Raw genomic sequence first — 24,451 nt, forward strand, 5'->3', positions numbered from 1 at the left:
ACTAAATTCATGGAACTCAATAAAATAGTAATTTACAAAAGAAAAAATAAAGATTTTCAAATACAAACTTTTTAAATTTTGTTTTGGAATTGTTAGAGTATAAAATGTTTGTTATATTATTGTTATTTTGTTTTTCTTATACTTTAATATGATTTAATGAACAGCTAGAAACGCCCGATGTAGCTAAGATAGACCAACCGTTCTAAGGAACTTGCAGTTCTGAATGATGTCAGATTGTTTTGAATCTAGTTCGTATCCTTCGAAATTTTTCGTGTATAGTCTGGCTAGGATATGTGTAAAACCCCATCATCATTCGGCCATAACATAGGCTGTTGAATGGTAATAAACATCTTAAGAAAACTGTTTTAGTGTTTTCAAAATAAGAAAAGTAAATGAATTGTTTCAATTTTAAGATTTTTTCAATTTCTTTCGTAGAACCTTGGATTAACTTTTGCAACTTTTCCATATTCCTTGGATTTGTAAAGAAATCTCGTATGTAGTATCAAAACTATATCGTTTTGTATATATATATATATTCTATACATATATGATCATCACATAAATAATTATAATGTAAAACAAAAAAGTAGAAAATATTATTTATAATTTTTCCTTATTCAGAAGTCAATAATTGAGCTTAAAATAAAAATTAGACTTTCCTATACAATTATGGACAGTTCGGAAACGGAAGAAGTGATCACTGATCCTATATCCTGCTCAGGAAAATTAATGTTCAGTTCTGAAAGATTGCTTTCATAGGAATTAAATGACGTCAGACCATTAAACGGTTACAATTTTTTGTTTTGTTTTGTTTTAACGATGGATTTTACAAAGCAAGCCAATCGTTCATTGTTTTATAGTACATAAATTTCATTCTCAGAATGATCGTAATATAGATAAAATAATAAAATCATAACTGTAATAGACAAACCAAAGTTTAATAATATTAAATGGATACATCGAATAGTTTAACGTATTAAAATACTCGAAAGATTCCCGTACGAAAGAAATCTTCCCGAATAAACGCGGAATGATACATATATCGCGATGACGTCAAAGTCCCACCCGTGAACTATTTACCAGTTTCCGCTGTTATGTGAGCGGGCGTTGTTCGTTCGTTAGAGTCGAAGAGGAATGCGGCCATTTTAACGGGCGGGTAGGCGATAACCTGATTTTTCATTCGAACTAATACTGAAAACGTACGGAGTGTACATATATTTTAGTGAAACGATATCACGAAAGTGCATTATATATAGACAATGGCCGAAAGAGAAGATAACGTTTACAAGGCAAAGTTGGCCGAACAGGCCGAACGTTACGATGGTAAGCCTAACGGTTTCGTTTTGTTTTTTTTTCTAAATTTTACTCTAACAAACTCTCATTTGTTATATAAACCAACGAAATATTGTAAATACGATCAATTATTCGCGCATTTACGGTAATTTCTACAGATCTCGAAGAATTTACCGCATTTAATGTTTTAACGTTAGGCTTAACGACGCATAAATCGACAGAGGTCAAATTCTTCTTTATGTCGAGTTATGTGAATTTTCTTACGGGAAAATTCTATAATTAAGCGAAGATCAAATGTAAAAGTTGCTTGTGTTTTAATACGTCTACGTCATAAAATAACTTTACACACTTAGTGTTAGGTAAATATTATTTTAACAGAATTGTATATTTATGAATTACAATAGTATTTGTTATTGATTTTGCAAAATCATTGCATGTGATATGTACAGTACACATACATATACATATACATACTGTGTGTTAAAATTTAATATAATTGTGATTCCCTTACATACAATGCAAAAATGAAAGGATTATTATTTTTAAAAAGAGTAAAAGTATTAAATTCAATTTTTTTAATTATTAAAAGGTGTTAGACTGATTTTTTTCGTGTAGGTTTTACTAAAGTTTAGTCACAAAATCACAAATAGTTAAATTTTTGGCACTCCTGCAGTTTAGGGGGTAGGGCGGTTTGAAAGGTATTCCTCCGTAAAATTAAGTGATTCTAGACTGACTTGACTAGGACGTTTCTAAAACACGTGTAATTATTGCGAACGATCCGTATAAAATGTGCTCTAAATGAAAAATTGCGGGACTCCGCAGCAAAAACGAGCTCGAGCGGTGGCGTTTTCGAACGTTATAAGTATTCCTGCAATTTTTTGTTTATTGCATGTTTTATACGGATTGTTCGGAAAAATTATACGTGTTTTTGGAAATGTTCGAGTCGAGTTAGTCTGCAATTGCTTAATTTTATGGAAGAAAACCTTTTCAAATTGCTATATTCCCTAAACTGCACAAGTGCCAAATTTTTTACTGGTTATACTATGAAATATAATGCTGTTTTAGTTTTTTTTTTTTTAATGGATTAGTCTTAATATTCTAAAACTAATAAGACTTCAATGGAAAAAATTATTATTATTTTTTTGAATAGATTTTATACTTAACTAATAATTATTTAAGTCAACTACTATATAAATATTGTTTAAAAATAAAATTGGTATTGCTGAAAGTTTGAAAGTAAAACAATATAGTGTTGCATCATGTTAAGAAATTCTTTCAGTTACTATTAGTTTTTTTTTTTTTTTTTTTAAAGGTTACCATATAAAATTTACTTTGTAATCTTATTCAAAAATCAAGGAAATTTAAGGATTATTTCAAATTTGTATAAATTTTAATATATAGTTAAGATTGTATTTGCAACATTTCAAAATTATTATTTCTTGTGAAATAAATTTCACATATTTACAACATATGATACATATTTTAGTTAAAATGGATAAGACATTAAAATTTCTGGTATATGAGAATTGTCATATGATTTGATTAATAAATACTTGATCACAAAGTTATCAAATTTAAGCATTCATTACAGAAAATTTCCTGTGTATAATTTATCAAGAAATTATCTATAAATTAAAGATTGAAAACAATTTTGTGAATTTGTAATTCTATTTTTGTAAATTTGATATTTATTTTTAAAAAATGTTGAAACGTGTCTCTTATTGAGATTTTGTCGAAAATAAAACTGTTAAAAATGATAAATTGCATCATATTAAATAAAATTTGAAAATAATGTAGCTGTATTATATTGAATTATTCAAATAAGTTATTTTATAATATATCTTATAACAGTTTTTAATAATAAGAAAATTATGTCTTAAGTTATCAGTTTAGTTCTTTTCATAAGAATATTTTAATTTTGCTTTCTCTGATCAATTTACTTTCTTTGAAGATGTAAATTATTAAACCTGAATTTTGAGTATAAAATGTTTCAGTATTATGAATTATGTCATTTTTCAAATGAAAAGCTAGATAATATTTAGACATCAGTATATCTTAAAATTGCTGTAAATTGTCACAATCTTCAGATAGATTGTGACAAATTGTACAAAATTCAGATAAGCTTAAACGCTTGTTCAAACACATCCAGTAATTTAATCAAGTGGCAAATAATGTAGTTACCATCTGCAGACAGTAAATTTAGTCAAGCAGTTCAGTGAAATTATTTAGTTCAGTAAATCCATTCAGTTCTACTTTTCCTGGTTAAGTAACTGCTTCTCTTACTGTCACTAACCAAATAAACATGTTCAAACAGGATTGTTTTTAGCTGAGTTAATTAGTTCAGTATTTCTTACAGCATTAGTCAGTCAGTAGTGGATCCAGAAGTACCCAAAGGAGAATTACATAAAAAATTAAAAATGTTTGAATACTTAATAAATATCTTTTTTATTAACGGGTGTGCAATGATTGTATTGATGATTATATCATATTTGCTATCAAATATTTTTAAAAACATTTTGAAGTTTAAACAAATTTTAATTTCTTTGTTTTTTTGGTATTGATTGCAATGACTTGTGTCCCTGTTGCCCTCTCCTTGTATCTGCCACTGTATGCAGTACTACGTGAAGATGTTGGGACTAATATAGTTGAGCTTGCTGCATTGCATGCTCAACTATATTAGTCCCAGATACTTTTTATGCACTAAACCATTTAGTATTAAATGGCTACTAACCACTTGATTATTGAACAAACCTCAAAAGTCCAAAAGTCTTCTTGAACTAAAAAACTTCTGAGAAGAATTGCTATATAAAGTATACACATTTAGCAATTGAGATTTCTGAGAACTGTATAATCTTAGTAATTCAATATATATGAGACCAGAACAGTGTTAGATTGTTGGATTATTGGAAGTAAGGTAAATTCAATGGTGTAATCTTTAAGAAAGAAAACATTTGCTTATTTGTGTGACATTAATACATTGTATTATTCAAAAACAGATTCTTTTTCTGTTAACAGGATGCCAGTTGTAACTTTAATCCAATGTGCAATACCATCATCTGCATCACTCTGCTAAGACTATCACGTTTAACTATTTAGCCCTAGTAATTATGCTGGCTTCGAGTAGCCCACTTGATTGTTTGTGGAGTACTTAATGTTATATAGTTTTATGGGGTTATGAGTGCTGAGGTGCAAGCAATAGCAAGCACCAAAGCACACGTCTACATGCTTTGCAGAGTAGGCAGCATGTTGATGCATGTTAAAAAAACTGATTGATCTTTGGAGGTGAATAGCTATCTTGTAATGGGTCAAGAATTCTGGGAGTGGTGCAAAACCCCTCATTCAGAATTTGAATCTTACCCGTTGCTGTACAATATGTACAGCAACGGGCTGGCATCCCGTTAACAGAAAAGTACCCGAAAACATTTATAGATACATGTTACTGTATTTTAGATTTCTCAAATTAATTTTCATTCCTTTTAAAATAATTTTCAATTGCATTTTGCCATCCAAGTGCACTGCTGTTACCAGAAATGTTGCCAAGTTGCTGGATTCCCACGAAATTTAATTGGAATTGGTAGCAGTGATGGTAATACCCGAGACTTTTCTAGTGTCAGATTCTTTAATGTGTTGTACTGGTGAATGTGTGGATTACTGAGATTGTACTGTACTGAAATTATCTGGAATTTGCATAATGTAATAAAGAAAAAAAATTATTTTGACTCCACAATGGTAATTCTAAAATTTTTAATTATGCAAAATAGTATATAGTATGGTTTTTATTATTATAATAAAAATTAAAGTGAGATTTATTATCATAATTTATAGTTGGATAAAATAATTTAATTGTTCATGTTTAAGATATGAAAAGTAAATGAATTGTTTTCTAATTAATTATTTAATTTTGTGTGTGCATGTGTGTTTGTGTTCATTTCATTAAAATAATTATCTAGACATTATTTCTTATTAAGTATTTTGAAGTTAATGAACATGGAAGAAAGACTGAATTGGTATTATGTTTGCTCCTTAAAAAAAATTCTAATTATTCAAAGATTTAAAATCATCACACAATAAGATTCATAAAACAGTTTTAATACAGCAAAAATAAGAAATATCAAATGCACGAGAAGATGCAAATATTTAACCAAAAAAAATTAAGGCATCATTTTTAAATTAATTTGACAAAAATAATTTTTGGGCTGCAATTTGAAAGAATTGTAACCTATAAATTCCCACTGTCGTCCATTGTTTGTCAGTCTGTCTTTCCTTAATCTCGAGAATGAATTTAGATGAATTCTGAGATCAGATAATGGAATCCTTAACTATATAACTATAACTATATTAACTATATTTGAACTTTGATGCAAATCGGAAGTCAAAGTATTTCAATTCAAAACTTTTTTCCTGAAGAAGTTAATAAATGACTGACAGGACTCCATTGCTAATGAAAAAGTATGATGTACAGGGGCAAGAAACTACAGTATTAATTTGAGCTGGAGAGCATATATTTTAAATTAAATAAATTAAAAATATGAATAAAAATTGCAGCCAGGCATTGTGGCGATGTCACAATAAATAAATTGCTTGTATTCTTTAAGCTTATTCAGTTTAATAATTCAAACCATTACAGTTATTCAAACCATAAGTTCCAATTTCTTAGATGTGTTCTCATCAATTTTAGGATTATAGAAATTAAATGTACAAATTATAATCTGGTTAAATTTGAGATTATTATTTAAAAACTTGTTTGTAAGCCTTTACCGACAAGAAATATACCCTAAATCATTTCTATTAAAAAATTATTTAAACATCAGTTTGACTATGCATACTTACAGATTTCACAACTACTACTAAAGAAATACTTCTACCTTTTAATTTGCTTCTTTATCATATACAATGACATTCAGAAGTTGAGAAAGATTATATCTGTTTATATATACAGTAGAGCATTGATTATCCGAATATTGATCAACCAAAACATCAGTTAACTGAAAGCGTTCCAGTTAGCAAATTTAAATTTCTGCTAGTGCTGTGGCGCTGCAATATTTGGCTATGTCTTGGGCTACTCCAGTGATTCTCAAACTTTTTCGATCCACCGACCCCTTTGTTCCATAAAGTTATACCCAACACCCCCCGTGTGAGAAAGGATTGGAAATATTCTTAGGAAAACTTTTCTATGAATCTCACACTTTGTGCCCTTACCGTACATTGTTCTCGACATCTGGAAACCATTAAATGCAATGTTTCCTCTTATCCGTTTGACAGAGGAAAGGGAACTTTTACCTTTGATCACCGTTCAGTACCCTGCCTCCAGCGCCCCCTAGATTAACTCGCCGCCCACAAGGGGGCATTATCGCCCACTTTGAGAAATGCTGGGCTACTCCAATAATAATTTTGTTTGGTGTGCGTGTTTTAGCTGGCAGCACTGGTATGACCATGAGAGGGTACTTAAGGACATGCCAGGATTTGAACGAATGTCAACATGTGATAGGTTAATAAATTTTTTCGTACATAATCAGTTATCTGAAAAATTGATTATCCAAACAACCCCAGTCCCAAATTGTTTCGGATAATCAGTGCTCTACTGTAATTATAAGTTTGCATTGCAGTTATTTAAAAATAATATATTTATTGGAAAAACTACATAACTAACCATGCAGGCATTTTGAATTATAATATGATTCAAAATGCCTGTATGGTTAGTTATAAAATCAATATTATCAATAGTTTTGACCTTCTGGTGTTTATTATGGTAGGGCATATATTTGTAAATTGTATCAATCTGATTATTTTAATGATGCAAAAGCTTTGATATTCATTTGCAACAGTGAATGAATAATCATCTATTATGGAGAACTTAAACTAGCTTATCTCTATAGTAATAAACTAAAATTCTGTTGCATCATTGTTGAAACATACTTGAGTTCTGTCGACTTCTGCTTTTAAATTTTAAAGCAGAAGTCAACAGAACACTTAAGTATGTTTCAACAATGATGCAACACTAATTTTTCCTAACCTCAAAAGTAGTTCACAATTTCAAGTAATATGATTAGTTTATGTAAAAATAATTATATGTGATTTTTTACTTGTTAGAAATATGTTGGGGAAATCAATTTTTTTCAGATTTTATTTTTTAGTTGCAGTTTAACCAGCATGCCAGTTAGTCCACAAAAATACAGTATCTGTACTCATCATGTTATAAGAGTATTACATAATATTTTCTCTTCTTTCCAGTATAATTCATTTTAGCCTTAAAAGCAAGTATTTTGTCTGGCAACTTTTGATAATACAAACTGGCTTTGTCCAAATATCTTTATTTTTGTAGAATTCCAAAATTTCCAGTGAATAGTTTTCAACCAATTGTTTATTGCTGTTTTCCTTTTCTTTTTGAGAATCATCATTGATTCATTTTAGAATTAGGCTCACTAAATTTCCACTTTAAGACTTTTCTTAAGCTTTTTTCAGTAATATAGCATGTGTGAATGGGACATTTAGATACTATAATTGTAAAAAAAACATTTACCATAGATGCTTGTTTTGAAGTTGAGTAAACTACTACAGAAGGGCATGCTAACATTACTATTCTTTCTATTGTATTTTCTTTTGTAACCTACATTTTTGCTTTCAATCGGTGTATTTCAATTTGAATTGTTAAACAAAGCAGATGTAAAGTTGTTGGAAATTAAAGGCTGAATTTTACAATTGAATCACTTTGGCTAAATTTTGATTATCAGACTTCTTTAAAAGCTTTTCTTCTTCAATGATGCTTAAATCCTTTCTTGGCATTTTTCATACAAAAAAAAAGCACAAATCAGAATTGATTACAGAAGATCAAAAGGTTATTTAAAATCTCCATAAAATAGCATCAATGATTTCTTAAAAGAGACTCTGACTATACCCACTCCCTCTTTGTTCTTCAACATACATATATTGTACTAATTTAACCTACAGATTATGAGTGGAATTGACTTCTAGACAATCCCATTTTTCTGATGTTGAGATGACAGTCTACTGTATTATAAGAGTCTGTTCTGTTTTTGAAGAGGAAGTTGGCAAGTTGAGCTTCACATTGTTATATTAAACTTTCCTTATTTGGAAAAGCAAACAACTGTTAGCAGCATTATTATTATTATTTTTTTTTTCTAATTCAATAAAGCAGAAGTACTGATTCTCATGATTCTGTTAACACTGGGACCAGGAATTATACCATTATGGGTCCTTATGACCATGTATGAAAATGCAGTTTTCAGTTCTTATTTTATTCAAAATCAAAAATCTTATTCCATTTAAAATCTGAGAAAAGCCATGACCATCAACATTTATAAAACTTGGAAAGTTGATTAATTTACCCATCAAAACTAATTAGATAAATTACAATTAACAGTAAACTTACTATTTCTTGTTCATTGTGGCAACTCTCACAAGTAACTTGCTTTTTGATGCTTCCTGTGCATGTTCCACATACATTTCATACACACAACACACATGCACTGATTTTGTTTTTGCATTCACATTGATAACAATGTTTTTTTGTGCTGCTTCTGTTGTCAATTACAATGTACTGACACCAGTAAACAGCTGCTGGCCTGCAAGCTGTTTACCTTTTTTACTCTTCCCGCAGTTATTCAGATAGCTGAAGAATGAAGTCCTTTCTCATAATTTTTGCTCCTATTCCCTCTTTGTACATTATCCATGCATTAATGGTGCAAAATCAAGCATGTACAGGTCATCTTCTGGAAAAAGCTTTCACTGAATAGAGGCATCACTATGTCAACACTAAACTTTGTTGAGTTTTTTAGAAGAATAAACACAGTTCAAGTTTCATTTTCTTGGAAGAATCAATGTAATATAATCTTCTGAGGGTTGCATTGATCAGTGTGCAACAGTCACATGTAATTGCCATATTTCTGGAACTTTGTGGAATGTAGATCAACCTTGTCTTTTTGTGATGGTGGCAAATCACACCTGCTTTTGTTTACAGTGTGCACAAGGATGGTCTTTTGTGAGTGGATTTACTAACTTCAGCAATGTGAAGAAATTGTCAGTCAACAATTACGTCCTTTTCCAAAGTATGATTTTACAAGATGATGTACATTCTCCCCAAGCTGTTAGTCTGATGGTTGAGAGTCATTCTTGCCTAAGTATGGCAAAACAGTCATGGGTCATTCCTAAATCAAACTGATAAAAATTGTACTTTGTTTTTAATTGCAGCTGACAAAAATTGGATACCTATATTTTTTGCTCATATATATGATAAAATGTCTGTGCCCATATTTTAGCAGAAGTAATTTGGCTTTGAGTGAAATGGCAAACAAACAGTAATTTGGAATTTTTTTTAAAGCATATTCTGAGTTTTAAATAAATTAGTTATTGACTTAATCTTTATATATATATATATATATATTAATAATCTTGATGTCAACAATTAGCAATTCTTGATAGGATATCTTATTAAATGTTTCTAACAATTACTGGAGATTTCTATATTAAAATAAGCGAAATTGGGAGCTAGAGTTATTATTTATGGAAACTTTAGGAATCAGAAAAACTGAACTCTTAAACACACAAGTCAGGTGTATCAGAAATGATAAGATTGAATGTAAAAAAACTGATAAGGTGGAAATTGTATTGCTTGCTAGGCTTTACCCAGTATGGTACTTAAATGGTTTGGACAATTGATTTTTATTGTAAAGAGAGTTGATTTCATTAACTGGTGATTCTAATAAGTGAAACCCATTTAAGCTAACAATTATAATAGGAATGCACTGATCATTGATGTTTTATCAACAAGAATTTCATTAATTAGTAATTTTCATAAATTATGATGTAGTAATGTTGACAAATATTGATAAATTTCTTCAATGTTGAAAAAATAATGAAATTTAAATACAAAAATCATTTAAAATAAAATAAAATACCTACGAGTTTAATTCATAATGTTTTATAAAAAAAAGTCCTTGGCATAAGTTAGTTGTTTCATTTTGTGATTTTGGCTGGGAATGCAGATATAAAAAAACTTATTTTAAGTGACAAATAGAGACAAACACTGATGATTATGAACTGTTTTAGCAGGTAAGATACCCTGTATCTATAGAAAGGGTACAATAAAATAATTAACAGATAGTAAATGGTTTTCAGGTGGTCTTCTGAGAAACAATATTCTAAATTGTAAACAAAGTAATAAATACATTAAGTTTGAGGGAAGGAAAATGCATCAATTAACATATCTTGGTTTTGAAATAATTGTGATACTTTGTTAGTGAGTTTTGTCAAGAATTTCCAATAAAAATGTTTAAAAGCTTCAACAAGATCATATTTTTTACAATAGTATTTTTAAACATTTCAAACATGTTTTTTGTAATTTATGCAAACTTAATTGTATAATAATCTTACTAATCCAAACCAAATGTTTTTTTTTCTTTTTTTCTAATGTTTAGCCAAAAACAAAAGAAATTATAGATTTTTTAAAACACGATGAATCTAAATTATATGCACTATGCATTTTGTCATAAATATAATTATATAGGGTGGGAGCTTCTATTGCCAACTATTTCTATAGTTGACCATGTAAGCCAAAATTCATGTGCAATTAGTCCACAGAGCAGATTTAAGCAAGCTGTCTTCACAGGAATAATCATAAGACAACACCATTTTCAATGATATGTAAGAATAATTGCCTCATTCATGGTGATGGAAAAAATTATTGTTCAACATTCCTTCTGGTAGTTGACCACATAGTGAGTCATTGTCAGGTCTTTAGAGGAAAGGAGGGCTTCATATTTCAAGTGCATATTTTCTAAAACATATCTATTATTAAGCTCACTTATTCTTTTATAGTTGCATCTGTGAGGCTTTTGATGAAGGAAAACCCAATTATAGATTGCCATAAACAATCATGTGACTCACTGGTTGACTACTATGTAACAGTCCCTTGATTAAATAATAATTTTTGCACAGAGGTGTAATAAATAAAATAGTTTTTTCTCCATGACGAGTATAGAACAAACTATTTTCATATGCAAATTTTGTTTTTTGCATTACTACACATTGTAATAAATATCAAAGTCTAAAACTGTCCCTGTTTAAAGCTGTTTAGCTTTAAACAATAGACTACTGGTGCATTACCCTATATATGTATAAATAATAACCAATCTGATACATTAAAGTTTCCAAAGAAATTGTCAAATTATCATCAGGCTGTTATAAGGCAAGTAAATAGATATCCAAACAAAAACATGCGATATGTAAAAATTTGACAATTTAGATGACAGTTAAATTTCTTTTTCTTAATTTTTCTTTGGTAAAAGTAAGCTTCATGCTTCAATGCTGTACCCCAAGATTTTTATTATTGTTTCCTACATTTTGCTTTGAAGCACCAAGCTTATCTTTACCAAAGAAAAACTCTTAAGGAAAAAATTTGACTGTCATCTAAATTGTCATAGTTTTTTATTGGCCCAAGTTTTTACATCGCAGATGGTTTTATTTGAATATCAATTGTTTTTTGGTTAATGATTTGTGTTGTTATATCAAGACCTAAGATGATGTACAGTTCAATTAATGCTTGGTGATGGCTGCTGACAAAATGCTTTACATATACCATTTAGTAAAATTGTTATAAAGTTTTAATTTTCATCAATTTGAGCTTTTGTTATTATGGATAACATTTTGAATAAAAAGTTATTTGTTTTGATGCAATTTTATCCTTAAAAGCAAAAACTTAAGTGATAAAAGTGAAATATATCTATGGGGACCAAACATGGGAGTTTGACCTATCAACCCAAAGTTTCACCAGCACCTCATTGATAAGAGAGGCATAAGTTTAAAATTTGAGCTTTTTAGACTCAGTAGTTTTTCTCTAGGGCATCTGCAGTGCCGGATGAAGAAAAAGAAGAAATATCTTTTTCTTCTTTTTCTTCATCTGGCACTTTGAAACATCTTTTTTTGCACTTTTTAGTTCCTTATATTTTGGCAACCTCTTTATAGAAAAATCTGAAATTTTGCACACTACCTAAGAAAACAATTGTCTTTCAAATGATATATTCGGAATTACTTCAAGCATTTGTGAGGCAGAGAAATCAACCCCTGAAAATTGGCAACTCTGATTCCTGTATATATAGTTAGTGACTTATTCACTTGGTATGAAGTCACTGGGTGTATTCAAAATCTCAGCGTGCAGCCCCTCATCACCTCTATTCAAAATCTCAGATAACTTTCAGTTGCTGCCAATGTGCTTCCAGCAAACTGCAAGCGTCTTTTTCAGTGTTCGATACGCCAGCAAACAAGATGGCAGCTGCCTTGAGGCTCATAAGAGCTTATTTTGCAATGACAATTTTGAGTTTAATTTATCTGTTGATAAATAAACTCTGAATAAATTAAAATTCGGTTAGTACATTAATAGAATATTTTAATATACTAGTATATTTATGTAAGACATTACATAATTTGTTTTAATTATTAAAGTGTAATCTTAGGATTGATTTAATTATTTAAAACGCCTATGAAAATTTAAAAAATCTACATCCTTATTTCTCTTTTCAAAATATTCATTTTTTATTAAGTTGTTCTCATTAAATAAGTTCAAAAATAAATTTAACGTAATGTGGAAGTCCATATCATTTGCCATTTTTATTGTTTTTCTCTGACGAAATTCCCGGCAGTCAGCTTTTAAGTTCTCTAGAAAATGCCAGCAATTCCATCACTTCCGGCAGCATCTCACTAGATTGATGCTGAGATTTTGAATACGCCCACTGCCATGACTTTACAAATCAGTTTAGTTGAAGCATGTTTTGGCAATCAATCAATTTGACAGTTATGCCACTATCTGATGATATGTATCTAATTTATTAGCCTTATAATAGCAGATAGTATATATGTACTAAATACAATGTAAAAAATTCTTAATGCATGCTTTTGTTTGTAGATCTTTTTACTTTCTGCTTTATTTGATATCATTAGAGGCCAAAGTGATTAACTTCACATTTTGAATATGTATTTTTTTAAATTTTAGTGCCAAGGCACTTGATTGTTGCTTAACTTTTTACATTTAAAATAAATTTTCTTTAGTGGTGTTAAACCTAATTATAAATGACAAAAATTTTTAGCTATGAAATAATTAATTTATTTCAGAAGCCAACAAGATTAACTCCAAACTCTTAAGTAAATTGATTCAATAATGCAGTTAAAACACTAAAAAAATTTTGTCATTTAGTTATGTAATCTTTTTTATGCAACAATATATATTAGCTAATAGTAAACTTTTTATTGTTATCCTGTCATAAAAAATAAAATTAAAAAATGCTTAACACATTAAGTGCCAAACCCACTATTTACCTTTTCATTTATGCTACATTCATTTTATTTCAAAATGTAACCAAAAAAATTTCACCAGACAATTGTTATGATATAATTGAAGTAGTAAAAAGAAAGCACCATTTCTTGTGGTTCAAATAACTCATCAGGATCTTGACAAAGCCATTAGAAAATTGTCACTAATAGAAAGTGAATGGTTACAGTAAATTGGCTTAAAATGCATTGGATAAAATTATAAAGGTCAAACCTCCATGTCATAAAATTCAAATAGGATTTTATAGAAGATGCAGACTTCAGTGCCATTAATATTAAAAAGTCTGTACAGATAGACTGATAGTTCTGGAAAATGTAGACCAGCCTTTGTTATATCCTACAGGGAGAACTATGACAAGAAAAAAGAAGAGAGAGATGATGGACCTGTTGAAATTCATTTCACCTGTTAAATATGGTTATTATAAAAACTTAAGAACAGTGCGTACTTAAATATGTCTGACATTATTTATGTTGGTGGTTTCAATATTAGTTTTTAAGTCTAATAATAATAGTTGTAATGGTAACAGAACCTTTATTATTCTTTTTTCAAAAATCCTCTAATAAACAATGTATGATGATAAGTTTTTTGAATGTGAATTAGTGATATTAATTATTTTCATTTGCTAAGTCAATTAACTCCACAAAACAAAAAATAGACAGATTGATAAAATACACATTCTTTTCTAAAATTGATTTTAAAATTTAAAAAATAAACATTGTAGAATATGTTATTACAGGTGTAGCTTTTATCTAAGAACATATAAAATGCATAAAATACTATATCCTTGGCATAGTTGTCATTATTTTTACATTTTTCATATAACTGGGAGTTCCCACAAAACTGAAATTTTTGCTATTATAAACTTGCAATAATTACTTTAGATTAGCCAGAGTTCACTACAGGTATACCTCGTCTTACGTCGGTAATTGGTTCCAGGAGAGGCAATGTAAGTCGAAGTTACTTGTGTAGTTACGACGTAAGTTGTAGTTTTGACTTACATCATAACTAAACGCCAATAATGAGCACTTAAAGACCGCTAAATAAGACGACAACACAGAAACACAGATGTTTTCATGTTTCGTTCTCTAGGATTTATGATGATTATATTAACATTTACTGTAAATGTACATATTCTAATAATATACGACGTATAATCAGGAACGACGTAACTCGAGGTATACCTGTATTTGAATATTATAACTGCAATGTAGGGTAGATGTACCAGTTTTGGCCAGAAAACAAATTTAACTCAAATATAATCACCACATATTCAAATCTGTCCAATGAAACAAACTTTTATTGTTAACTGTTCACACAGTTAACAATAAAAGTTTGTTTCATTTGTGATTATATTTTTAAGTTAAATTTTGTTTTCTGGCCAGAACTGGTACTACACTGGCCAAAACTGGTACATCTACCCTATGTCTCTTTCCATATAAAACTTTGATTAATAGTATTTTCTAATTAAATACATCTTAATGACACTGTTATTTTTTATTAAACATTTATTTTTTCTCAGAGCTTAGTTTTGAATATAGCCCTTTAAATGATTCATTAAAAATTTATTTTTTTCATATCTTTAAAAATATTAGCTATTGATTGATATATTTAATTATTGGTTGTCTGAAATGTCAACAGAATGTGTCAGTAAATCCAAAGTTTTTACACCTAATATTTATAAACTAAAAACAATTTCATTTCAAAAATTAATACATAATTTTCTTCATGTTATTAATACAAAATGTTATTAAAAATACAGTAATGAACAAATCTGTTATAATTATCCATTTAATCTATGATAAGTCATAACAAATGTAAGTAACCTAATTATGTCAAGACAGCAAATTTTCTTGTTAGGGTAAGGTGACCAGACGTTCCGGATTGTGCAGGACGGTCCCGGATTTGGGTTGTTAGTCTCGCATTGAACACTGTCCCAGAAAGTGTCCCGTATTTGGTCATGTAACATTTTCAAAATGTTCGCAAGTCGCCAAGAGCACAAAGTTGTCGTTTTCTTTGACTACTAGGAGCCTGGCATGCCCCCTATTGGGCATTCTAGCAGCAACGATGTCATTCCGTCGTATAAATAATAAATTCATATCAATAATTCAATAATAAACTCCTATTGCAATAATAATATACTGAATTTATTGTTAATTTGAATAATATCTAGGGTCGCCCCTAGTGGCTGTTCTAGGCATACCGTGACAGATATACAAACAGCACCATCAATGGCTTATATATATATAGATAATATGCATGACAAGTTTGTGCTAAATTTGTCATGCCCTGTTTTTAGTTCCCACAACACAGAAGTGTCCCGCATTTCAACCTAACATATCTGGTCACTTTATGTTAGGGTAATTCTTGATAATTTCTCTTATATTTATTCATATGTAGGATATGTTGACTGCAGATATACACAAAGATTGCAAATGATGCAACAGTGATTTTATTGCTGATGATAGAGGCATGTTTAAAGTTAAAAGTTTATGAAATTTTTAAGTTTTTATTTATATATACTATTCATTAACTTTTAATAAACTTTGTATGACTTAATACAATTTTCTTAATATTGTATAGATTGTAGATTAGGGTTGTTCAATGAAAAATCCACAGATCACAATCCAGCTTATTAGTTGCTAGAAAAGTCTGATATATATTTTAAGATAGTAAATTACCTACTAATATTATCCTACTTCTTTATTTAGAAGTAAAATTGTTGTATCTACATGTATTGTTATATCAAACATTTTAATAATGAAAGTGAAATTTTACAATAAATTATGAAACACGTAATAATAATAACTATTGTAATTATGAATTTCATATCAACAAAAAGATCTCAAATACTGACAACTCAAAACTATTAGAACACAGTATAATTTATTAGTCACACTAGTTGACTCAGCAGAGTGATGACATTACAGTATGCATTATTCCAATCACTGATAGGAGAGAAAAAGACATTCATGAAAAGCAAAAGAAAGGCTGTCATTCATCTAGAACAGCAGTTCCCAACCTTTTTTTGACCAGGGATTACTTTGATTTCATTGTTGTTAGCAGGGACAAGATTTGAGAAAAATAAACTGTGTTAATCTAAAAATAAACTTTAACCAAAACTTTTAACATTGTTAAACTTGAGAGTAACATGCTTTAACAGTACTATTATAATAGAAAACACAACATTTTTAGTAAAAATTAAATTCAGTTTGTATCAATGTGGGAATAATAATTTAAAATGAATAAAAGTTTTAAATCTTTCGTGGACCATATTTTAGCTCTTGCGGACCACTGGTTGGGAACTGCTGATCTAGTAGAATATGACAGGCTAAATTATTTATTTATTTAGTACAATTGGAAATGTCAGAAGACGATTGTATTCCACCCCAGATAAGAAGAAAGATAGATTCCCAATAAAATAATAAATTATAAAAGATATACTAAAAATTAAAAACATAGCAAAACAAAAGTTACATTATGTGTAACACAAAATAATTTACACTTATTTTTTTTTTAAATTCAAATCGCGATATAGGTATGGTTCCACAGGCTGTATATGAGATGCTATATGGTAAAAAAAAATATCTGTTAGAGAGGGGGGCAAAAATACGGGATGAAGAAGCAAGATGTATTGTGGGTTCTTACAGTTGGAATGTGGAGACCTAACCAGTAGTTTGAAATTAGACCATTGAAGTATTTAATGCAGAGAATTGGCACTTGTAGTCATGACAAAATATCTTGCAGACCTAAATTTGAAATTGATCAGCTTATTAATTAACAATGTAAAATATCTAAGTATTTGTTAAAACAAGTTGACTCTGCTGTAAAATTGGTTCATAAGAATGTTGTTTGTTTCAAAACATCAATGAAGGATCTTGATTAATGGATAAGGTAATATAACAAATAGACAGTCTGTTAAGGTGATGTCTCCTGGGAGGACTTTCTATGGGAAAATTGTTCATATTTAGGTATTACACACAAGAAGAAAACCTGGAAAACTCCACATGGCCAGCCTGTTGGTCAAATGTGAATCTGTGATGAACTAAGAGTGTTCAGTGGTTTTGGATAAATAAGAAAACTTAGCGACATACAGCGGTGTATCCACCACTACGTCGCTAAGATGATTGCATTGTTATCCTCCATTTTTGATTTATTCTCCTTCCCATCAGAAAACATACAAATGAAGTACAAATTATGTTGTTGATGGCAATTATGTGGAAGTCATGTGATTTTTGTGCTGGTTTGGTGAAATCATTCATGTCGATACCCAGCTTTAAGTTTAATCAAAATATAGTATTTGTTTATATTTAGAAAAATTTATTAAATATTACTTATGAAATTTCTTTTTTTTTTTGTAATAAAAGAAACTAGTTGCATTATTTTGATTGTTTCTTACTTTATTTGGACTAAATTTATTCATTTTTTTCACAATGAACTAAACTTCAATCATGAACTGTTTAATTGATACCAATACTAAATTGTTGCTTTGCTTATACCAAGATCTTTATAGTCTGCATATCAGATGTAAGCACAAGAAGTATTCTGTCTTGTGAAAGGAAATTAATATATTCTAGTTTGTTCTTTTAATCAAAGCTTTATAAGATAATTAAATTTTCAAAATTGTATGGGTATGTAAACTAAAAATCCAGAATAACTTTCAATTCTTGTACATATAACAAAAAAAATTGAACATGTAGATTTTGTTCCATGTGCATTGCTTATTAGAGTCCAATTTTTATTTTTTTGAAAAATCGTTCATTTAACTTTTAAAAATGGCAGGTGTAAAAGATGATAAATGTAAAAAAATTATTGAAAAATTTACCTTTAGAAATTTGCTGACAGGTAAACTTCACATTGGAACTTTTATACATATGGTCATTTCAAAAGCATGATTATAGGTAAGAGTATTAGGTGCCCAAATCATTTGCGCATAAAAAAATCCAAACTTGTAGGTAGTCAGGGGACCGAGAACCGAGTCAAAATAAAATACAAACTGGCAACCCTCTTCTACAAACAGGCAAAACAGGCACCTCACCCCACCGAAGTCAGGTGGGGAGTGTACCACCCACAGTCATTCTAAGAAGTGAACTCTGACCTTAGGACTGAACACATAGTATCTTCTATGTTAAATAAAATTTGTAATCTAATTTTGTAAATTTGGGAGTGCTTCAAATATGATGATAAGATGATAAAATGGTTTTATCTCATTACAAGTGGGTTTTTTTTTTTAACATTATCTAGTATAGTAAAATCGTGGGACCAATAAAAATTTGATGTGTAGGGCAGAGGGTGCCACTGTGTGACCTTCGCCCTTTGATCTCACTTTGCTCCTAAACTCTAACGAGGAGAGAGAACTTTTTACTTCATTTAGTTAACCTTTTTATTTGACAGCCGTGCCGATCTTGGATTTATATTATATCTCGACACTATTGTAAATATCGTGTAGTTGATACAAATTAAGTAAATTATCAGTTTCTCAGCTAATTTTTACCGGCAGAACAAAAGATGCAGAACACCTGGTTGAGGTCAACGTGGACATCACGGACAAGGTAGGACATGCCATGTACAGATTTTAGCCACACCACTAAAGATGTTATATTAGGGTTGTCGTTACATCCAATGATGTTATAATCAGGTTAAACTGTATATTGTTTGTGCAAAATAAAAAAAATAGTTTTGGACGATACAATAGCCACGATTATTTTTTTCAAAAACTGGAAATTTTCATTACGCATTGACAAAAATTCAACCCTGGTCATCATGCAATGAAGAGAAATTTAGACATTGGATAGGGTATACCTGGATGGGTTAATTTCACTGAAAATGCATGGTGGACGACCTCGTGGTCATGGTCGGCGAAGTTTGAACGATTGCGCTCAAAACAAGCGATACCAAGAAGATTGGAGAATGAGAACGAGACCCGCTTGAGCGTCAAGGTGATTCCACTTAGTAGTGAGTCTCCGAGACATAGTCTTGTCCCAAATACAGCTTTGCCGTTTTACTTGTTACTAGAAATGAATAAATTCATAAATACAGACTAGAAATTTTAGAAACAAGCTTTATTCGAATTTAGTTTAGAATTTCAGTTGTTTGATTATTAAACAGATTTGGTATTTTTTCAAATAAAAAGTTAAGTACAGGTAACCCCCGTATAACATGGCACTTTTATAGCACGAATTCACACTGACACAGTTCAAGAATTAGATAAAACCCTCGTACAACATGAAATTTAATAAATTTTTACATACTTAAGTACTAGTAGTTCATGAAAATTATTATTTTTGTGAACTGTTAGTACTTAAGTATGCAAATTTTCTTTTCTCGCCTTCTGTCGATACACATGGTCCTTCTCGAAACTTGTTTCAATGTTGCCAGATCTTGAAGCTTCTGCTTTTGATGTTGCCAGATGTTTTTCCCTTATTCCATACTTGCTTTATTCTTTATAAGTGCTTAGCACCATATAAGGAAATTTATAAAGATCTTTTAACTAAAAGCAAGCAATCTAAAATTACATACTTTTTGCAAAAGGTAAAGCATGTATCTGAAGATAATACAGAAAAATGCTCAGAGGATAAGGATAACATGCCAAAAAGAAAATGCCCTCAGTTAATAGTGCTTAGTGATGACGAAGAAAACATTGTATAATTTATATTAATATGTATCACTTAAGAAAATTTTAATAGAGATATTTATCTTAATTATGAAAATATAATAGCATGTTTTTTAATTTTTGGAACCTAACCCCCCCTTCTCGTATTAGTTCTGTGTTTCGTATAACACGGCAATTTTTTGGAATGTAACGCCCATGTTATACGGCGGTTACCTGTATATTAAAGTGTTAAAAAGACTAGGAGAGAATCAAATCTTAACTTTTTTTTTTTTAATGTTACCACAAATTGAGGAAAATCTTTCACTATCAATTGATGTAGGTTTGATAGTTTTAATCAAAGTTTCTCTACATTTTCACTATGTTTGCATGTCAACATTGTCATTTTAATTTCTTCTGCTTTGAAGTTTACTTTTACTATTGTTTGATTATTAATTGTAATAGTTGTTTGAATTATATTGTAACTTTGGCTCATTTTTTCCCAAAGCTTCAAAGCCTAAAATTCCAAAAAAATTCAAAGCTTTGAAGGCTTTGATTGATATCTCTATTTTAGCCAATGTCCCACTATGCTCAAGATGCAACTGCTGCCTTTGACCAATGTGGGAGGTATGGTACATTCCTTGTGAAAACAATGTCTAAAGCTAATGACACTAGCCAATTTTTTTTCATATGTTCAATTGTATGAAAAAAATTAAGAAGAATGGACTAACCCAGCCTTGTGCCTCAACAACTTTATTGACAACTAGCTGACCTGGCCACACGTTGTGGCTCAAAATGTATCTATTACAAATGTATAACACTTCCTTTGTGGGAGAATTTCAAAAAATCCCTTCTTAGTGTACATTCTCTTGACGTACCCTATTAAAACGCAATCAAAAATGCATCTAAAATAGTATAATAGAAGCCAAGTTCTTCACAGTAAGCCTTAATCCTGTCCCTCTCCCCCGCAAGGGAATATCGAAAAATCCCTTTTTAGTGTATATTCTGTTGATGTAACCTATTAAAATGCAATCAAAAATGCAAAAAACTGCATGTAAAGTAGTATAATAGAAGCAGAGTTCTTCACGGTAAGCCTTAATCCTGTTCATCTCCCCCCAGTGGGGGGAATTTCGACATGTATATTATATAAAAACACGTGCGTATTTGAATGCAACGTTGTGTCAAAATTTCAAAGGAATCGGTAGGAACAAACGAACGTTATATTTTATTTATATAGATAGATAGAAAATTATCTGCTTTAGTCCATTCTCACAGAAAAGCAAACTTAGGTCGTCGGAAGTTAGCGCCATCTGTTAGACATAAAAGCCTTAATCCATATATAAATATATTTTTGAAAGGGGGGAAATAGTGGTCTTCACATATGCCAGAAACCTTCGCGGGAATGTATTAAACAACTTCCCGAAGTTTCATGGCAATTGGATAAATGGTGTGGTAATGCATGAAGGACAGACACATACATTTGTTTTTATATATATAGATAAAGACATTTATAGGAAATTTAAAAAGTTTGCTGTAAAATTAGTATCTGGTGGGTTCACCTAGCATCTGCCATCATTACTAAACCACGTGGACTTTCTGTGTATAAGTTATGTTTTATGCTCTTATATACAGTTCCCAGCAATCACACAGAAACTCCTCTTTCCTTCCTCTTCCAATCCCACTTCTCCCATACTTCCCTTTTCTCTTAAGGCATATATTAGCAAGTCCAGCCTTTATCTTTCCTCCTCATACTCATTCAGTTGTATGACAAAAGTGTGACTAAATAGTTGTACAAGGTATGATGACATAGTAGTAGATTGTAATCTCATCAGCTGAACTTGTTGATAGGTGGTGTTTATTTCAGAAAAGTGTGTATTGTACACACATTACACGAATGATTCCCAAATCTTTTTGAGCCACTGCCTCCTTAGTTACATAAACTTATATCCAATGCCCCAATCTATTTTCTCTTTTTCTAAGAATATTTTCTTGTGTTTTTTTTTTTTTAATATGCCTACTTTGAATTTAAAAGATACATCATTATTCTTATTGAATAGTACGATCAAAAAGTTCTTACTTTTTATCTATTTAGCAAAAGATGGTATATGTAAAAAAAAATATAATCACTAATTTTATAATTTTATAGAAATGGTAGAAGCAATGAAGAAAGTGGCATCGTTGGATGTAGAACTAACTGTTGAAGAGAGAAATTTATTATCTGTGGCTTATAAGAATGTAATTGGAGCCCGGAGAGCTTCATGGAGAATTATTAGCAGTATTGAGCAAAAGGAAGAAAACAAAGGATCTGAAAACAGGCTAGAAATGATCAGGCAGTATAGGTTACAGGTAACAATATCAACAGGAAATTAAAAAATTTCCATTAAACTTAATATAGTATTTTTTAAAATTAAATTTAAATTTTGTATAATTTATTGTAATAGTAAAATTTTTAATAATTTGTCCAACATTGTGGAATGAGTATTCTGAATATTGCAAATTTTGTAAGTTAAATTTGAAAAGAATATTTCAGGGAATATACATATTTTTTAATAACAAAGTAGCTTTTGTAAAAATTTTGAATTGTATTTTTGCAACTAAATATAAATACTGTTTAAAAAATTTTATTTCTTACTATTTTATAACAGGGTTAAGAAAATAAATCAAGACATTTAAACATAAGTGTCAGGTGAAACATTAATATGTTGGAAGATATTGATAAAAATTTTGCAAGTGATTGTTAATACAATATAACTTCTTTATGAACATTTTAAAATGATTTTATAGTATAATTGATTTAGATAAATTTTATTGAAATGCATAATCTAATTCTATTGTAAATCTGTTTTGTTTCAAATAAACTTAATGTTCATTTGATAATTTGTTATTAGCTGCAAGGAAACTGTTTAATTTGAATCAGTTTAAATTTTAATCTAGAATCAAAAATCATTAAAAGTTTAAGAAAATGAAACTTAAAATCTATCTTTAAATTAAAATCTACAAAATTTTTGAATTTCTAGAAGAAACTAAAATACAACTTAATAAAATAGTAATAATAGATGAAAATGTTGGAAATTAAAATAACCAGTCAATGAGATGAGAAGACTTCTATTCCAATATTTTTTGTTGCAAAGAGTAAATCTGAAACAATTTGTAATTTATATAATTTCTTATTATTACTATTACAATCTAAAAACTTTTTACTCAAATCAATCAATTATTGATAATCCTACACTGATTAATCTATGAGACATAAAAATAATTAAGCTATAAAATTTTTAGTGCTAAACAAAAAAAAATTCTCTAGTTTGAAATGGTGATTGCTTTAAGATACATTATAACAATTGTCTTCAACCTATGACATGTGTACCAAATATTACTCCCAAATCATATCCATCCCATGTAGCTTTTACTGTTTTCACTTATAAGTTTTATAATCAAATCAATATTTGATATATAAACTTTTGATGAAAGATCAACTAGAATTATTGGATCTTTCTGCAAATAATTTTTACAAAGACATATTTAAAGGAGTTCGTTAAATTTTTACAAATCTCTGCCAGAAATTACCCCTCCCCATGTAAACTTTCTATTTTACCTTTACAAACAAACTGTTAAAAAGAAATATATAAAATCAAAATTTAAACATCACTGTCCAATGAACAGTGAAAGGAAATTTTGGTATTGATTACCACAAAATTTAACTCCAATTTTTGATATTCTTTTGAAAAAAGTTATAAATTTTACCTTTATTTGTCTGTTGTTACTCAGAAATAAAAATCATTGTAATCTTTGCCTATATTTTTCATATCTAGTCCCAGATTTTTTCCAGTTCATATGAACAGACTTAGAAGAAAAAGATTGTAGCTCCTGTATTATAAAAATAAAATGCAGTAAATAATTTTAAAAATATAATTTTTGTTTTAAAAAATAAATCATTAATTTTAATAGATTTCTCTAAAATTGAAATTTTAGATTGACATCAAAGAAAATGTTTTAAATATGGATTTATGTAACCATTTTTTAAAAATTATATTAATTCTTCAAAATATTTTAAAATTTTAAAAATTTCTTTGAAACTTTTAAACAATTAGGGTAGATGTACCAGTTTTGGCCAGTGCAGTACCAGTTCTGGCCAAAAAACAAATTTAACTTAAAAATATAATCACAAATGAAACAAACTTTTATTGTTAACTGTGTGAACAGTTAACAATAAAAGTTTGTTAATAAAAGTT

General features: G+C 29.4%; 1 protein-coding gene across 1 annotated transcript in view; it reads left to right on the forward strand.

Annotated features, from left to right (window-relative positions):
• Window positions 1-1,069: 1,069 nt before the first annotated feature.
• The window catches only part of LOC136973283 (14-3-3 protein epsilon), a 31,000-nt gene continuing 7,618 nt past the window's right edge, over window positions 1,070-24,451 (forward strand). Inside the window, exons 1-2 of the mRNA XM_067268005.1 lie at window positions 1,070-1,323; window positions 22,366-22,565. Coding sequence (XP_067124106.1) covers window positions 1,260-1,323; window positions 22,366-22,565 — 264 coding nt within the window. The 5' untranslated portion in view covers window positions 1,070-1,259. The remainder of the gene's footprint in view (window positions 1,324-22,365; window positions 22,566-24,451) is intronic.

Source organism: Centruroides vittatus, unplaced genomic scaffold (genome assembly GCF_030686945.1).
Source record: "Centruroides vittatus isolate TY-2023 unplaced genomic scaffold, ASM3068694v2 contig_1074, whole genome shotgun sequence".
Classification (NCBI taxonomy): Eukaryota; Metazoa; Arthropoda; class Arachnida; order Scorpiones; family Buthidae; genus Centruroides; species Centruroides vittatus.